Raw genomic sequence first — 19435 nt, 5'->3', positions numbered from 1 at the left:
ACACCCTCCCTGCAAATGTCCAAAATGCTACATCCCTGGACATTTTTAAAAAACTCCTGAAACACCACTTGTTTACCACAGCCTACAACCTCCTTTAGCTTAGCCACAGTAATTCTGGAAAGTGTCCTTGGGTTTCTTGAAAGGCCCTATATAAATAAGTTATTATTATTATTATTTGCTTACAACTAGTGTTATAAACAATGTATTAAGTGTTTATATACTGCTTATTAAGGCTAAATAGGAGGTTTAAGTGAAGTGTTACCAAAATGTTGTGTTGAAAGGGAGTGTCCTTTCTCAGGGTGGTTGTATGATGGGGCAATGAGTCGACCGCCTTTGCTTCCGTCAGCCTCAACAGGCATCTGATGACCAGCACTCCCCAGGGCCACTGTTGTACTTCATTACATTATAGCTGTTAATTATAAATCTCCATCCAACTGGGCTGTGATGGCCTAAATGTGCCATAATGGGCCTTACGTGGAAATGACAGTCCATTGTCATACAGTGCAGAATTGACTGCAGCCACTTACCAGCTCTTAATGAATTTGTTTCACAGCCCTTTCTTCTCTTTATTGAGAAAGACGACACTGAGATGATATGAGCTTTGCATTAAGGGGATCATCTTTATTGCCCAAGAATCCACCTGAGAATGAAATAGCACGGCACAGCTCATCCACCAAAGCTTATTTGCATCTTCAAACATCTCTGTTGGCATAAGACATGACGTATATACAGCAAAACGTACAGTACATACACTTAATCATCTTGTCACAAAAATATGCACATTGTAGCGCCACAGTACCTTGAGTAAAATAAAGGAGCAAGATGTTTTATTCATTGTACTGAATTTCCTTCCAAGTTTCATCCCTTCATTTAATGTGTGCGAAAAAAAAGACAAATTTCAGATATAACTACTCTTCACACAAAACACACTAACAGATTAACAGAGCGCCATCACCAGTTTCCCCAAACGTTGTGGCTAAAAGGAAAAATTTGTGCACAAATTTCATCCTACACATAGACTTCTACAGTAGAAAAGACATCAAATGCCTCGCTAATCCAGATTATACAGTATGGCAGCCATTTTACATAGTTAAAGTTATATCTACGTGTCTAGCACAACTCTACAACATTATGATCTTCAAGTACGCACTCCAATAGTAATCATGTTGCCTTGAATTTCATGATATGGTACACATAGGTATCAGTGCTGTAGCAGAGAAGCTAGTAAAAAAAGTATTCATTTAAATATTTAAAAATCTTTAAAAAAATTATTATCCACTGTAATTGCTTTAATCTACTCTTCATTAATGCCACATTAGTAAATAAAAAAACAGCAAACGAACAGAGCCACTTTTAAATAAATATCACTTTGCTATCATACAATTGTATCATGTATCATTAAGTACTATTTCCCTGACGTTTTCTACTAAAATCAGGAGGCCAGTTATTGTTTTATGAGATTTAATAGCTTCCCTTTAATCATTTATATATGAATGTATTGAATAGATACTTTTGGATTACACAACACAGCAGGGATGCAGGTTTACATGAAATGTCTTATAGGCCATATTATATTATTGTGGCCATATGCTGGTATTAAAAGTATGAGTCTTTACTCTTTGGCAAGACTTACCTCTTAGGACACATTTACCTTTCTATACAAAAAAACAAAACAATATCAAATCATCAAAAGGCTCTAGAATGCAGATTAACAGGCTTCAAGACGAATGAAATAATCCATGAGGATCTTCAAGTACCAGGTGGTCATTTGACAAAAGAAGCTCTACTTTTGGCATGTTACTGTAAATATCTCTAGAAGGCGATTTCTTCTGCTTTAATGCTCCCTGTCCGCCTGCCTTCGAACTTTCGAAGCAGGTCAACGCGCTTAAATTAGTGTCACAAACAGCAAAGATGACAATGTCAAGGAGACACTAAATGCAAATTAAACTGCTCCATTCAAACTTTCATTGGGAGTAGGAAGGATGTTGCTCTAAAACTGTTCCATCTGCTTGCCTACAGAACATACTTCCTGGTGATTGCAGATTCAAAACTTGTCAAAGCTGAAATGGAAAAATACATAGTGTCAAACCCCACCATTACCCGTTATCCTTCACTCCCTGTCATCCTAACCCGCTGCGTCGGGGGGCAGGACCAGGCTGATGACTGACTGTGTTCGGGTCAGGCTTTGGCTTCCAGCAGTTCGAGGAACAGTTTGTGCATGGGCACACGGCCGTCCTGTTTGATGCTGCAGAAGTGCTGGACAGCACGAGCAGCCGTCTGACGGAGGAGAGGGAGGGTCATGATCAGTTTGCCGGCCCGCCGAGGGTCCTCTGGGTGGTGGGTGGCCTCGTAGTCCTGTAGGGCCCCGTGAAGGACGTCCTGGAGTCTCTGGACTGCCTCAGAGTCCTCAATTTGCATGGAGTCTATAAGGAGAGATGCAATTGAGGAATTAAGGTATGTCAAGCAATTAAATATGAGTCAGGGGTAGGGCTGTGCTCAATTAAAGAAATTCTTAGTCGACTAACACTCATTCAATCGTATCGACTAATCGATTAGTTGATTTAATCGACAGATCTGTAAATCTGAGTTTCTCTGCAAAGAGTCATGCAAAAGCAGCACTTTAATTCTTGTGTTTACCAGAGATGTGCTCATACATTTCTTGGAAATAAGTCATTCAGCATGAAAAAAGCATAAAACATGACTAATCGACTAAAGAAATCTAAGTTGACTAAGACCAAAACGACCGATTAGTCGACTAATCGACTAAGAGGGAGCAGCCCTAGTCAGGGGATCACCAAAGTTATTAGGATTCATTCTCTGGGGACCATGCATGTCTGTACATTATAGTGATGGCCAAATGAAGTTCCATGAAGCTTTTCTTTATTTTCCGAGCCCACTAGATGGCGCTCTCTGTTCAATAAAGGGTTGAACCCTCTAGTGTGCTCCAAAAATAAAGAAGATGGTTCACGAAGCTTCATGAAGCTTCATTTGGCCTCACTAGTAGTTTCATGGCAATTGATACAATAGTTGTTGTGATATTTTAGTCAGGACCAAATCTGCGGACCAACCGACAGACATTGCCATCCATAGAGCCACATGCTATCATGGCTAAAACTTGTGGCGATACAAAGCCTAAGAGCCTTATAATGCCTAACTTAATACCTGAGTTAGCGAGCGCGATAGCCTTGAGTACCACAAACTCCTCCTTCTCCAGCCCCATGGCTTTATACTTCTTCACCAGCTGCAGGATGGCGTTGTTGAGGTCGAGCAGCCCAGCCAGCTTCGACTGCTCCTCGTCCATGATGTAGTCCTCAGCGTACACCAGCTTGTCCTCCAAGGCCAGCGAGCGGAACACCACTCGAAGAATCAAAATCTCCATCCAGCCACTCTGCAGTAGACTCATCTGGTCAGCCAGAGAGAGGGAGGGGAAGCCTAGAGAAACGAGAGGATCAAAATGAACCAGTTACTTGGGATGCAGAAAAGAAAGAATGTAAAAGGGGCACTCTGCATAGTGATGCATTCAGATCAGTTTACTTATTGTGGTCAGTCCTACTAGGCCTGTAAAAACAGCTGTATAATATCATCTTGGTTAGGGCGTGAGGCTGCAAATATTTCACAGAAAACCTGCTTTATAAACTTGGGTATGGAGTTTGAAAGAAGTGGGCATTTAAAGTCTAATGAAAGATGTTATTAGGTTGCATTATGGGAATTGTAGGATCGAGCATTTTTAAAGAGTCTTACTGATACAAGGGACCAAAAGTCAGGATATATCAGCCTCTGCTGCACAAATTCTTCTTTTAAACTGTCCCTCGCAAATCGCTCAACTTTATGAAATGGCATTACAAAATTGCTGTAGAACTCCTTTAAATAATTTGGTTAAATTATTTCTTGTATCCATATTCCCTCAACCTGCTACGTCATTTCCCATAGTTTCCATGATTAATAATAATGTGTATTCAGTATAATAATATCACAATGATACAGATTCCCTCATAAGAAGACACAACTGCAAAGGGAATGACAAAGGACAGAGGGATTGAACAGGAGGTGAATTTAATTACACTCTGTGGGACACACCCACTTTGATTGACAATTACACCCCACAGGAGCATGATTAAACCTGCTCACGTTCCCCACATAAACCTGCATACACACACTCACACACACGTTTACTATAATTAAAACAGATGATTTTACAGAGCGAGGGGAGGAGGGGGAGGCGTTTGTGTTTTTGACACCATCGGTGATTGTTATCAGGATCCACTGCTCTTTACAATCACCACGAGGACATCAGTGGCGCCCACTTCCCCACTATCGCTCCCTGATTGATTGGAAACGCTGTCTGTGCACAATTTCATTGGTCGATAGGGATCAGTATTCTGGCACTTGACCATTGATCAGGGACAGAGACCTGTGTGAGTGTGTGTGTTTGTGCCTGTGTGATGAAATCCCAGGCAATATATTGATAGATTTTACGGACAAATACAAGTTAAACCTTCAATAAAGAGAAAAGAGCATGTTTTAAAGGAAAGAAGCAAAGGGCACTGGGGGCAAAAAGGAGTGCTGACATTTGGGGGAAATTCTCTCGCGGCATTAGTTGTCTCATATCAACCGCAACGCACAGCCAGTCACACCACAGTCGTTTTTAACACACACATTTTACAGCCAACTTGCAGCACAGATTCAAAAAAAGGCCAAAAGCAGAGAGGCAGTTGGTCTTTAGCCAGCTCATCTGCCAGTCTGGCCCTCAGACTTCAGACCACATGACCGTCAATCTGCCTGATAAGAGCGGACACAGAAGAGGGGGAGCAGCCAGGACAGTAGCCCCATCACACTCACCTCCCCCTGGGCAAATAACTCAGATGGCCCAGGCCACTTTGCCCAAGACCCTGGTTCTCCCAGCGATGGGGGCCGTGTGGCCTGCCACTCATCCAGAGCTGATGTGACATGGCCATTACGCTGCTAGGAGGGTGCAGTCTTTTTTTGTAATATTTATTCTCTGTGTGTATGTCTCTTCTATCTACCTTTCTTTCTTTGTCTCGTGTCAATGGAGCGGCCATGGTCTCCTTTACTTCTTCAATCTGTTCCTTGAACGATGTTATTGAAACTTCTGTCTCGTGATATCTGTCATCTCATCTCGAGTCAACCTCATTTTTTCATTTCTATCTTTTTCTCTTTATCCGCCTTTGTCTTTTTTATTAAATTAAAAAAAATTGCTTCTGTGTATTTGTTTTGTACCTTTGACCAAATGAAATTCTTCTTTGATAAATAAAGTTACATAGTATTGGATTTTTGATTTGCTTTAGTCTATAGAATCTTAAAAGTAAAGAAAATGCTCACTAGATTTTATCTGAGCACAAAATAATGTATTACATTTTGTCTGACAGGCAACCAAAAATATGTAATGTTTTATAATAATTACAAACAGAGGGAAGCTAATACCAGCATTTGTAAAGGTGTAACCAGAGAATGTTGAAGGACTTATCAATTGATTGCCACAAATCTATCAGGAAATACACATATTTGCTTTCTTGTCGAGTCAGATGAGGACATCGATACCACACTCATATCTGCCTGTTGAATATGAAGTTTCTGCCAGCAGCCAGTTAGCTTAGCATAAAGACTGGAAAGAGCTAGCCTAGCTCTGTCCGCAGGTAACAAAATCCACCTACGAGCATCTCTAAAGCAGTAAGTTATTGAAATCTTCACTGTGGCCAAGTCCAGCAAAAAAAAAGACAGAATACAGCAAATTGTATTTTTTGAACTGTTGCCCATTTCCAGTCTTTATGCTAAGCTAAGCTAACCAGCTGCAAGCTCCGGCTTTGATTTTTAATGTATAGACATGAGTGTGGTATCGATCTTCTCATCTAACTCTCAGTAATTCACTGACATGAACCGTAACTGCCTGCTAATGATCTTGGTTTTGAAATGGGCCTTTTGTTGCATTTTGTTTTGTTTTTTGTTGCGTTTCATAACTTTAAGTTAAATGAGCTTGGCAGTTTGATGAGTACATAGCTCCCTGTCTTTCTCTCTCCCCTAAGGTGGGTATCTGCTGTGTGTACGGGCGCTCTCCCAGCCAAACCCTCCACTGGCAAAAGGGCTACAAATACACCCATCAGTCGGACTCCGTCTGTCTCGTGCGTTGACAGTAAAGAGCCGTCAACAGGAGAAAAGAGGCAGACAGCAACAGCCTAGGGTGGGGGGGGGGGGTGGGGGGTGGAGGGGAAGGAAATGCTCTTCTTCCTTTTCTCACAGAACAATGGAAATGCTGATGAGGGACACCAAACACCAACACACACTCAAATGGTTGCTTCATGTCCACTTTGTAGGAAGAAATACAGGGACAAATATAGTACACACACACACACGCACGCACGTGCACACACACACACACACACACACACACCTGCTTTGTTTGTTTTGTAAGCATTTCAGAGATAGGACATCAACAAAAAGCCCAGGTGTTTCCCTGGTGATGTTTTGGGTGTGGTTAACCACGGCTGATAAAACAGTCAGGGCTTCAGTTAGAGGGGAAAAGACGATGAGAAAACAGCACAGAAGAGAAATCGAGAGAGATGATAATGCCTCTAGTATACTGGTCATTGCTGTAAAAATAATTACTCCTATCATTATTGATAAACCCTTTTACTGTTGGAAACTTTGAGATCCACGCTAGAGGTTGGTATTGACCGAACCCCTGGCAGACCACTGCTTTTAATTTATAGAACAGGCAACAATTTTGACAATCGATCAACAAAGTCATTTTTGTCTATTATTCTCTTGTTCCGGCTTTTTAAAATGTGCTTTTCTCTGTTTTACACCGTTTCAAACTGAATATCTTTGGGTTTTGGACTGCTGGTCGAATAAAAGTAAGACATCAACTTGTGCTATGTGAGATTGCAATGGGTAAGAAGAAAGGAAACACACGTCTCCATGTGTGAAAAGTGCAAGAGCTGTTTTTTTGTGAGTGTGAAGGTCTCCAAAGCCAAGTATCAAATAAATGTCCTGCAAACGTCTGTTGCCACCGCATACGATTACAACCACCACCAGACTGTAGCTACATACCAGCGTTTTAATCCCGCTAACCTGTCAGAATGCACTTCCCGTCTCCTTTCCACTCTCTCATCCAAAGGGAAAAAAAACTCTGGACATTCTGTTGTTCCTGTGTCAGAGGAGAAGCTAAGTGTGTTCCAAGTATCAGGAGGATTTCCGTAATTCAGAGACGGCTGTGGTCCAGGAAATGAATTAAAACTTCCAGGTGGCCACTGGTCATCTGGATGTTATATTAGGAACACACATTGGTCAGCAAACACACACACACACACACACACACACACATCTTTGTGAGGACTCCGTCATTGACATAATGCATTCCCTAGCCCCTTACCCTAACCTTAACCATCACAACTAAATGCCTAACCTTAACCCTTACCCTCACCCTAACCATAACCTACTTCTAACCCTAATCCTAAAACCAAGTCTTAACCCTCAAAAAGCCCTTTAACCTTGTGGGGTCCAGCATTTAAGGCCCCACAAGGCTGTGCAGACCCCACAAGTATACTGTATTCCCCAGTTTTTGGACCCCACGAATATAGTAAAACAAGCACACACACACACACACACACAGAGGATGACTGACGGATAACACAAAGTCGCGCCAACATGCCCTCTCTCCTCTGGGCATCTTGGAAACCACAAGTCACAACAATCTCCTCCTCTGATCTGATTATAGCCTTAATGTGAACTAATGTGTGCAGTGCAGTGTGTGAGCAAACAACTGCCTGACTTGACTGACTGACTGACTGACTGACTGACTGACTGACTGACTGACTGACTGTACCTGGGATGTGTTTGGCCCAGCCGATGTTGACCACCAGCTCTCTGTCAGCCAGGTCGCACAGCGTGGTCAGAGCCTTGATGTCGCTCTCAGGTACAGTGGGGTCTGGCATGGCGAAGATGCCCTCTGGCTCGGCCACCAGCAGCAGAGACACCACCTTGTTTTCTACCACACCGCCAACAATGACTGAGAGAGACGGAGAGAGGAAACGTTTTTATTATCATAACCACCTCTATCTAAATATAACCAGTTATTATAGCCGGTTACACAAAAGCACATGCATACAAACACCGCTGGAAACAATCAAAGACATCCTTTTTTCAATGAAATTTGTTAAGTCGCTGTCCAGTGAAAACCATGTATCTCCAAATTTGGTTATTTTGAATCAAAAGGGATAAAGTGTTCCTTTATGGGTTGAGAAAACATCCCTACCTCTAACTTGACAATCCCACAGGATTATCTGAAAAAATGCATGGTATTATGTAAAAAAGATGATTGACTGTTTTTCTTAGTTAATGAGAAGTTGAGGTTTTGGAGATACATGGTTTTCACAGGACGCCAACATAGTCCGTTACAGCCATTCAAAGCGTTCCACGTCTCACATTTAAAAATCTAATGTTGACATTACTTAATGCCAACTTGCTAGAAAATACGAGTTATAAAAAATTATTGTTACGACAGACAAAATCACAGCGAGCATGATATGGACTGGCAGACCACAACACAGATAAAACCAGAACCTCTGATATCTACAATAAAGGAATTCATCAAGTAGACTGACTACTTAACAATTCCGTATTACAGTCGTGTTCGCAATGCCCAATGTAAGTTATTTTTTGTACACTTACACGTTCTTTTTTGAGGCAAGCCATTCTGTGGGTGCAGATACGGGCTGTTGTCAGCGTCGATTCTCCTCTTGTACTTCTGTCTGCCGCCTCGAACCCGGTCCAGACGCACACCTACAGAAACACAAACACAGGGACATTAATGATGCATTTGGTGACAGTCACACTTGAAATATATGTGCCTGGGTGTCCTTAAATCTCAGGGTGAAGTCACTCACATCCCAGATAGATAATGACACAAAAGGTTGCTTATAATAAAGATTCAGTAATGTCAATTTGACTTTTTGATTAGTATTTCAAATAGTATTGAAAAATAATAGAAAATAAAGAATTCCATGTTTGATTGTGAGAGATGTAAGAGAGTGAAATCAGAGTAAACGTGTTGAAATAGTAATATAAGTATAATATAAGTATAAGTAAGTATAACTAAAAGTAAGTAAGTATAATAATAATGTTCATTTGGAAATTAATCCAAAAGTAATCAGATTAATTAATCTTCTTTCATTAGCATTGATGAAAAGAGTGATGTCTGCAGTGACTCCAAACACAGACTAACAGACTACATTTCAAACTGCTAAACAGTTATCAGAAAGCGGCACCATGTGGATCCAACCAATGTTGAGTCAACCATCAGGATGTGGCCCAATCATCGGCTCTCGTGTCTCAACGATCCGAAGGAGACATGAAAGGAACATGTCTGATAGTGGCACAGCATCCGGTAACACGACACGCAGGAACTTCAGAGCAGCTGATGACAACTGCTCATCTTAACGAGCATTTTGGTAGCCTCATCACCACGGTAATGGGGATTTAAGTAAGTGTGTGTGTGTGTGTGTGTGTGTGTGTGTGTGTGTGTGTGTGTGTGTGTGTTCTTGTTTAACTATATTCGTGGGGTCCAAAAACTGGGAGTCCAGTATACTAGCTTTGTGGGACCAAAATGCTGGACCCACAACTTTAAAGGGCTGTTTGAGGGTTAAGACTTGGTTTTAAGATTAGGGTTAGAATTAGGTTATGGTTAGGGTGAGGGTAAGGGTTAAGGTTAGGCATTTAGTTGTGATGGTTAAGGTTAGGGTAAGGGGCTAGGGAATGCATTATGTCAATGACGGGTCCCCACAAAGATAGTGAAACACACTGTGTGTGTGTGTGTGTGTGTGTGTGTGTGTGTGTGTGTGTGTGTGTGTGTGTGTGTGTGTGTGTGTGTGTGTGTGTGTGTGTGTGTGTGCAGAGGGGAACAGTCAGTACTGAGAACTGGTGTATCTCTAAAGAAAATGTGTCCAGCGAGTGTGAACGCGACTCAGGGAGCCTTCAGTAGTGGTATTGAGTTACCTGATCTACACAGTGTAAACGGCGATAGTGAACCTGAATAGATCTGTATTATGGCACTCTGAGGGTATTATTTGCCCACTTGACACCTCACAGTGACACTTCATCCCTTTGAGCTTGCTGCCTCCAGTACTTATTCTTACTTATGCAGATATTTATGGAGAGCATGCATGAACATCCACATTAAATAACACAACCTCCTTTTAATCAGGCATTTACAATGTGTTGTAGGGCTGAAAGGTTTTTTGCATCATTGGTTTGTAAAGTTATTTTATAGTTAAGTCATTACCATAACAACACTTTTATAGAATTTCTGCTTTATTTGTTAATGTACCATGAACAGATATAGGTAAGATGGAAAGAGGGGGGCACTCATAACAAAGAGATGGTGTGAGAATGTGATCTGTAACCTTTGCTGTAAGGCTTACAAGCCTTTTAGCTTACAGTGTAAGCTAAAAGGCTCCCCGACATGACTACTATGAAATATCATGCTCAGATGTTGTATGACATGTCTACTTCCATATTTAAAGGTGGACAACTGTGACAGATAGACACTTGCAAAATCCCTACCAACCCATCTCCTTTAAGGTCCTATGTAAGCCTATTTATCCTACAACACAAAATCTTCTGCAAACATATTTTACATAAGGGATTTGTATATTTGAGTTTTTCTCTAAGCTCTTCTGACTGGTTTGAAGTGGGTGGGGCTCAATTGGGAAAATAAGTAATAGATCATGTATCTGCTAACAATGTCTTCATCTGCTTATGAAGACATTGTTAGCCTATATGGTTGACAGCCACGAAAAAGTTTAAAAGTTTAAATCCTATTATATAATTTAAGTTATACTGTATGTACAACAATCAATGACATCAAATTATCATTATATAGATTTTAGATCATATCATCGAGCCCTGCTTCAAACCTTTGGACATTACATCTGGTTCAACGATGGCAAGATATGGGTAGGCAGTTTTAGGGGTTAAAAGGAAGAAGTGAAGAGCTCATACTCAAGAAGATGAAGGGGGAATTAAAGAAGAGATCGGTCAGGAAAACGTAATGCCCCCCTGACCCTCTGGTGATGTCACGAGGGGCAAAGAGGAAGTGTGGATTATCCTGGGCACTTGGCAGGTGCCACTCCGAGGTGTGAGATGAGGGATGAGGGTGCTTACTTGAGCAACAGATTTAACACGAAATGCTGGCAAACACTGGATTAAATCAAACGACTACTTTGGTCACCTGATACGTTGGAAAAGTGTGATTTATACGGGTATATTTGTGTGCGTGTTTGTACTCAGATCTGATTCAAACACACACATCAGAGCTAAGTGTAACTCTTCACAGTGGAATGTGCTGACAACCAAAAGGCCAAGAATAGCTTTGCTGGATAAAGCGACACAGACACAGACACACACACACACACACAGACACACACACACACACACACACACACACACACACACACACTTCCTCCCTGTACTTCTGTACAGCCCATCAGAGTTCGATAAACACAGACTACTCAGACATTGATCTATTTTTGGCTGCTTTCATCACTCATCCTTCTTTTGAGGGTGTCTGGATCTTCACATTGGAGGCTTTACAGGTTCCCAAAACACACACAGTGCAGCAGGATCAGGAACACGGACATCCAGTCTCTGATCTGGACTGATCCAGGTTACTGTGTTCTGCGGCAGCACTCCCCCCCCCCGCGCACCACCGCCTCCGTCACTGGTGCCACAACCAGCATGTGTTCAGTATAAACAATACCCCGCGTCTCAGATATTGTGACAAATGTACACAATGCCACTGTGGCGTTACATTCCCTGTATACTGCTTCTCAAATGAAAAGGATTTGGAAAGTTGGCAGCGAAAAGCACACATAGTCTTTGCCGTTCTGTGATGCTTTTCTCAGAATACAGATTAACGCGGGATGATTAACACACCTGAGACTAAATAACTTCAGGGCAGGCAGCAGGAAGTTGGGATGAGTTGGGGAAGAAGAGACAAAGAAGGAGAGGAAGGTACTTTACAGAGGTATTGCTGCACCACTGACCATTAAAAGCATAAACCATTAAAATACAGGATCACACCATTACATCTGTATGATAAACTATCTTAAATATATTGCGCACATTTTGCCAACATACATGTTTTTACTGCCCTTAGAAGCGACAGCAACTGTAATATTGAGCACTAAACAGGGCTTAATCAAATCCTGCCCAGGGTCTATATGTCTTTTAGCCGTGTATATAATACGACTCTGACTCTCCCCATTAAACCTCACAGCTCCTCTGTCTCAGCCTTTACTGCGGCCTCTCCGGGGAAGAGGGGCATTACGAGACACGATGAAGCGCATTACGAGGGCGCTTACGACGGGAGTTACGAGGGGCAGTTCGCATTTCACGGAGGTCCAGGAATCCCACAAGGCATCTGGAGGAATTTACGAGGGGGGAGGGAAAGCAAAAGGGGGTGGCGAGAGAAGAGGGGGGACTGGGATGCTGTTGATTCCCCTACCCCATTAAAAGCAGCTAATTTAGAAAAATGGCACACACACACACTCACAAAAGCACACAGAGGTGTGCGCATAAAATGTGAGTGCAGGCTGACGTGTTTAAACCAACTCTTATACACAAACTGATACGCGTGTAAAGATGCTATAATTCTGTGTATACATAACACACACGCACACGCACACGCACACACACAAACACACACACACACACACACACACCTTTAGGAACACAGAGCAGCAATAAACAGATGCTACTCTGTGTTTGGAGATGAGTAGGTGGGATTAAAGGATCATTCCAGTTTATTACAACTGGGATCATATTTTCATAGTTTTGGCCACCATTTCGATTGGTTATGATAACAATATATTTGTGATATAAATTGCTGAGAGCAGGAAATACGGCGACTGCGCAACAACAAAGTCTGACAGAGCAAGAAAAGGTCAGACAATGCGGTGTGTGCACAACTGTGATAGCCTATGTGCTGTACGTTACAGCATGATATCAACAACGTTCGGATTAGAATTTATGGTTGACTCTTATTTTATCTTCCAAATAAATGTAGCTAACCTGCAGCTTTGTATAAAGGCCTGGTCACGTCAGAATCTAAAATCGCGAAATTTTTCTACATCACTTCATTTCATCGATTCAAGTTCAACTTTAAGAACTTTCACGCAGTTGACTGCTAGCGAGCCAGACATATATAGTTGTGTCGTGCCATCCACTTTAATATAATTCGTAAATAAACCGCTCCACAAAAGAAGCATGGTTTCTGAGACAGAAGTCGGGAGTACAAATACTTGTTTTTCTATAAACTGCAAACTTATGACCCCATTTGGGAGCTAGATACAAGCTGCTAACTGACAATCAGGAAGCGGTAAGCAAGCATTTCTCCCCTTTTCCCTCTTAAATAACTCTTTAATGACTCTGAAATGGTGTACACTTAAATTCTTCATCTTTACATTTACTATCTGTCATCGTACCCACCACAGATACATACACATACTTTTTATCTGCCCTCCCCTCTTTATTATCATCTCTTGGTCCCACACAGCATGCAGCAAGTGGCTCCAGTAGGAGGTCGCTAATGTTTTCCTTTTTGAGTCACTTCTAAATCTGGACAACACTATGTCACCAGACAGGCACACAGTCAGACTAAAGGAGCACCTGACCGCTGTCACAGACTCTCTGTGTGGTACATGTCACCACTCTTAGTCCATTTTTTTGAGCATATGTAATGAAGTTTGGTACCGTAGAGAATAAATTAGCTGTACAAAAGATGTTGGAATGTGAAAGCCTGCTAAGATTATTTGTTGTATTTTATATTTATTCAACCTTAAGTTATTTTGTGCATTGGTATAAACCATAATCTCATTAAACTCCCCACTTGTAAAAATGTATCTCCAACTTTTTTTTTAAATGTCCGCAGATTTTCATTTTTGTAAAGTCTTGTCCCAGGAGCCCCAGCAACGATTTCTCGAGCTGCTGCAGTGTTGCGCACACACCTACATGTACACACAGTGGCAGTTTTCCAAAAGCTTTTTCTGAGAAACACAAGCAAAAACTGACACAATTGAACAGTTAGTAACCCCCTCCTCCCTGTCAAAGACGCGGATATGTATTGTTCAGCCCTATGTTTACTACACATACACAGACCTACACACACATCACAGCTGGCACGAAGGGGCTGAAGTTTAACTGTCATAGGTTTTAGGTTTCACTGGAATCTACAGAACTATGGTACATGCCATCGCCAGTTTATCAGGTGAGGCATTTAGAGAATCACATCTGGTAATTGGGGTATTGCTTTCAGGAATGCACAACATAGAAACTGCAGTCAGACTTGTGTTAGCCTTTATTCTCTGGGTGCTTTTTCTCTGTCTCAACTGTTTAAAGGATGAGGTCTGAACTTCTGCCAAGACTACCAACAGATCAATTGCAGAAAAAGCAACTCAAACAATGTTTTGACCCAGGTCTGAAAGTGATTTTTGGTGTATAGCTTACCTTCTCTCAACATGCCTACAGACAGACATTTCACAAATCGACAGGCCTGGCAGGATTTCCTCCTTCTCTTGGTGATTTCACATTCATTGGACGCTGGGCAGCTGTATTCAATGTTACCTAGAGAAAAAGAGAGTAAATTATTTTTTTTTTAAACTGCAGTGAAGCAATAATTGAACATTATTCTTAATCATTTTTTTCATTTAATTTTGACAATATTATCTCATTGAGATTTCAACTTGACTTCCACTAAAATGTGTCACAGCACACAATCTTAAAGGGGTACTCTAGCAATTTAGTGTTGTACTTCCATAAAGTTAGGCAACTCACAAGAGATAAATTTAAAAAAGAATCGTCATAATTGAAGCAGACGATATGGAGATATCCTGGCTTTTATTTCCTTGTGTGGGTCATGCCCTCAAAACACAGGATCCTTCACTTCCCATAATGCAACTGAAAAGAGTCCATAGCTGCCTGGTAATTATGTACACCTTTTAAACTCCACACCACTATTTTTTGTGCCTCAGGCCTTCTGTTATAAATTTACGATCTCAAACAGAAACGGAGATGACCCTGATGATATCACTATGACATCATCAGGGTTATTTTCTCAGACTTGACAAAGCTCCCTCCAAGCTACAGACTTTACTAACTGTTTTTACAGGCTGTGAAGTATTCCTTGTAACGAGTAAACTGATCTCCATGTGTGAAATCAGTGGAGTGCACCTTTAAATCATTGGGCATAAACATATCTTGTGATTTGTAAAACACATTTAAAAAGTCATTTTTTTACAATGACAATTTGACTTTCACTCACAATCATCAATGCAATCACATACAAAAACACATGTTCCTAACACCTAATGGGGAGTAATAGCCATGGCAGCCAAAAGTGTGCGTTAAGCCTGATGGCGTTCAGCCAGTTGTGGTCACTCTCAGCTGCCACACTTAATCAGAAACAGGAAGTATCTGATGAGCCAGACATCAGATCTCCCCGGCTGACCTGACAGACGTTCATCCTGTTTGCCCTTTGATCCCATCTACAGTAGCCAACTTCTACAGACAGAAACGCATCGCAGCCTGCCGCGGCCGCAAGCCCACAGAGAATAGGACAATAATTTTAAAACACCCACACTTGCATGCTACTGCCCGCTGCCTCTCTCAACTAACAGCTTTCAGGGGTGAAGTGATTGCGCACACATTCAACATCATATGTTATCTGAAGCTTTAAAGCCTAAACTTAAACATGTTGACTATATACACAATGCTACAACAGCATATCAGCTGTTTGCAAACAGGTCTTCATTTAAAGCCTTACTGCAGTTTGAGGAAGGAGGCGGAAGCTGTGAGCTAACTGATCGGGGTTTGTTATTACCAAAACACACGACTGCATATGAACCATGTTGCTAGCAAAACAGGTTTATATGATGCAGGAAGGCATTATCAGCCATGCAGAATAAACTAAGTATAAAGCTGAGCGTGGAACCTGCGCCTAAATGTGTGGTTTTTGTGTGTGTGTGTGTGTGTGTGTGTGTGTGTGTGTGTGTGTGTTGTCTCTCTCTTACCCTGGATGGTCCTCTTAAAGAAGGCCTTACAGGCTTCACAGGAGGCCACGCCATAGTGGTAGCCCGAGGCAACGTCACCGCACACCAGACACACACGCTTGGCCACCGAGCCCAGCATGAATTCACACTTCACTTGGCTTTCTTCCTCCACAAACCTCCTTGATAGAGGTAGAGAGAGGGAGGGAGGAATTGAAGGGGACACAATCAGAGGAATGTGCTCAGATAGTTAATAGTGCTTACATTTAAACACACAAAATAAGGGACAGTATAATGTATACACCAACCTGTTTGCTCCTCCATTGTTGGCCAATGCCGCTGTGTGACCATAGAGGCCTGGCGAGTCCAGCCCATTGCTGTGATTGTGATGGCCTTTGATCAGGGGCCCGTAGCTGGAGTTTGTGTCGGAGGAAGAGCTTCCAGGACTGGGCTGGGCTGGGCTGACGTCACCCTGAGAGCTGGGGCTGGGGCTGGAGGGCTCACGCTTTATAGTGGAGGGACAGGTGGGGTCCAAGCCCCTCACTGACATCCTGTCCAAATGTCTGGAGAAAAGAGAGGAGAAATATGCACCTTATTGTAATACATATTCATGATGGTGAACGATTTGGCTCTCAGGTCAGCTTTATATAATGGGTCACCTTGGTATTGTTATAAATATTAATGACTGGCTAGTTTTATTAAGTCAGGCATAATTAACACAGATAGTAATAATGTAATTTGCAGCTTGGAAAAATCATTACCATTAATCTATGGATTCATGTGTATTTTCAAACCATACACAGAGCTACAAACGTTCAGAAACCTCATGATATTTTCTTTCAACTACACCCTTTTTTTCTTCTCCCGATGCATTCGGCGACCTCCGCCTCTCCATCTCCACACCCCTTCATTCATGCATCCATCCATCCATCCCAGTCTTATCTAAACCAGCCGTTTGTGATTTCCCACATATGCAAAGGTGCTGTCCATTACACTGTTTTGTTTTTAAAAGAAAAAGATTGCTTAAGCAAACGTAGGGAAATAGCCAAACCAGCAATCATCCGCTTTATTATTGCCATGTTCAATCCAAACATGGTCGTTTTTCCCTTTTGTATTTTTCTCTCCCTCTATTGTTTCTTTGTCTCTCTCAGTTACTCATCATACTCGACCTATCAAACACTCTGCAGTCTACAACAGCTTTTTTTCTTACTTTTAGGAAATCTCGAGATATTAAAAGAATCCATTGAATGAGACATGAACGAAAGCTTTCTAATGCAATAACTAAGAAAAAATGTTTGTGCTAGTGCATTTTTGTGTGTATTGTGCATGGACAGCCAACACAAAAACCCCTAAAAAGGACAATAATCTAGTTATATATTTTCTAATGAGAAAAATAGACATGCCTTTTCTTTCTATGAATACATCCGTTATAAGTGCTGGAAATAAATCTTCCTCTGCCTGCATGTTAAAGCGTGTATCATTACTTTATTATTGGATCGAGATGTGACCACAACAGACTCTCTGTCACCACGACAAGGAGAAAAAAACAGCTGAGGTGTACACTAGCCTCACAGGCATGTGATCTGCACTCACACACACACACATCCTGAAAACACACACACACACACACACACACACACACACTGTGGCGTCAGGCGTTCATGTGTGGATGTAAAAATAAAAACCATAGACAGGCTCCGACTTTTCTACACACACTTCAGATTCATGGGATCAGGAGCATGTTCAAGCTCCCTGCACACGCACACTTACAGACACATTTTAAAGCAAGTGTCTTCATAAACACCCCGACACATACTGGTATGCAACTGTTTGCCGCCAGGCCAACTTTAAAAAGACCCCTCTGTCTCACTCTCTTTCGAACACTTCCACATGCAGAGAAACACACACACACACACACACACACACACAGTATCCACACAGTCGCACATCTCTCCCACTCTAATCTTGGCCTGGTGAGGTGGATGTCCTAATCACTCTATTTCCTGCTATGTAAATCAGTCTTTGCTTGGCCACAAGTCATTTGGTAGGTAAAAAGACTGGCTGCTTTTAACCACCTCCAGAGTAAACTATGGGTACGCACTATTGACCACTCTACAAACCCACAAAGACAGACACACAGATGCACAGACAGACAGACAACAAATACCAAGAGAGCCAACAGTAGACTTCTCTGTAAGAAAACAAAGTAACTGTAGCAACAAAATCACCACCTGCCGTCTTAGGTGAGGCTATCATTAATTTACTTATCGGCAGTGCAACACTTGACATAATTTCCCTTTATAAAACATGCAATTTTTTTTTGCCCATTTACACAGCAGACTCAGAGCAACATTAGCATTTATTTGGAGTTGCGTCTCTGGTCATCTGATGAATATAAGTCCAATATTCACTGTGCTTTTAGCTCTGTTTTGGTCTCCACAGACTCCTGAAAGAAATATCTCTTTAGCTGCAAAATGCCCCACAATGTTCAGCAGACTTGTCAATTGTGTTACTCTTTCCTTAAAAACCTCTACGGTTGGAAATTACCTCAATAAGAGCAGTGAGAGTGAATCAAAACAGTAAAATTGTGGACCATAAAACCAAAGCAATTAGCCTATGGATGCTAAAAAGCTCTGTAGAGTTGGGGGGGGGACTGTGGTGATAATTTGCTGTGAGTAATTTGATCCATTGCTGGTATAAAAAAATTTCAATTAGTGCAGCTTTAAACATTTTAGTTTTGTATAAAAAAGATACCAAAAAATATTATTTTGTCGTCAGTACTGTTAATAAGATATCATATCAGCACTAGTATTGAAACATTCCCAACAATATCCAACTATTGTCTTAAGCAGACAAATTTTACCGCAATAACCAATGAACAAGAGTCCCCCCCCCTTGCCATCTTTCACCTCTCCAATCCACTTTGACGACGATAAAAACAGTAGAGATTTTAGTTTGCTTTTAAAGTGACTCACAGGTTTACTTATTGGCTATCCATCACAGGCGTCCATATTGCTGTGTCAAGTCTCTGACAGGTACAGAGTGAGATATACTTTGTGCTCTCCCATTATAATGCATCATGGGGAGGAGGAAGAGGAGGAGAAGGAGGAGGAGGGAGTGTTGGTGTTTTGCTTTCATAATGAAATGGCATTAGAGTGGGGTGATCAGATGTGATGCAATATTCACTCTGACAGATTACTAATCTACAAGTCCACATAAAAGCCCATCAAAAGACTGTTGGTGCAGCTCCTACAGCGGCATGCAGCAGGGATAACTCAGAGAGGTGTGTGTGTGTGTGTGTGTGTGCGTGCGTGCGTGCGTGCGTGTGTCAATGGGCATTCAAAGTTATCGTACCTTACCCCTTTGTGTCCCAGTATCCA

The 19435-nt window shown here is 41.7% G+C and overlaps 1 protein-coding gene across 3 annotated transcripts in view; it reads right to left on the bottom strand.

Moving 5' to 3' along the window:
- Positions 1 to 595: 595 nt before the first annotated feature.
- Positions 596 to 19435, bottom strand: part of LOC116066248 (estrogen-related receptor gamma-like) — a 29475-nt gene continuing 10635 nt past the window's right edge. For 2 of the 3 annotated variants that reach the window (XM_035995416.1, XM_035995414.1), the window contains exons 2-8: positions 16364 to 16618; positions 16080 to 16237; positions 14518 to 14634; positions 8686 to 8796; positions 7841 to 8023; positions 3163 to 3432; positions 596 to 2423 (exon numbers count right to left, since the gene is read on the bottom strand). In XM_035995416.1, the coding sequence (XP_035851309.1) occupies positions 2179 to 2423; positions 3163 to 3432; positions 7841 to 8023; positions 8686 to 8796; positions 14518 to 14634; positions 16080 to 16237; positions 16364 to 16605 (1326 nt within the window). In that variant the 5' untranslated portion in view covers positions 16606 to 16618 and the 3' untranslated portion in view covers positions 596 to 2178. Of the gene's footprint in view, positions 2424 to 3162; positions 3433 to 7840; positions 8024 to 8685; positions 8797 to 14517; positions 14635 to 16079; positions 16238 to 16363; positions 16619 to 19030; positions 19257 to 19435 lie in introns of those variants that run through there. The other variant, XM_035995415.1, reaches the window with a different exon arrangement.

Source organism: Sander lucioperca, chromosome 19 (assembly GCF_008315115.2).
Source record: "Sander lucioperca isolate FBNREF2018 chromosome 19, SLUC_FBN_1.2, whole genome shotgun sequence".
Lineage (NCBI taxonomy): Eukaryota > Metazoa > Chordata > Actinopteri > Perciformes > Percidae > Sander > Sander lucioperca.
Note: the sequence above shows the minus strand (reverse complement) of the source record. Positions and strands in the feature narration are given on the sequence as shown.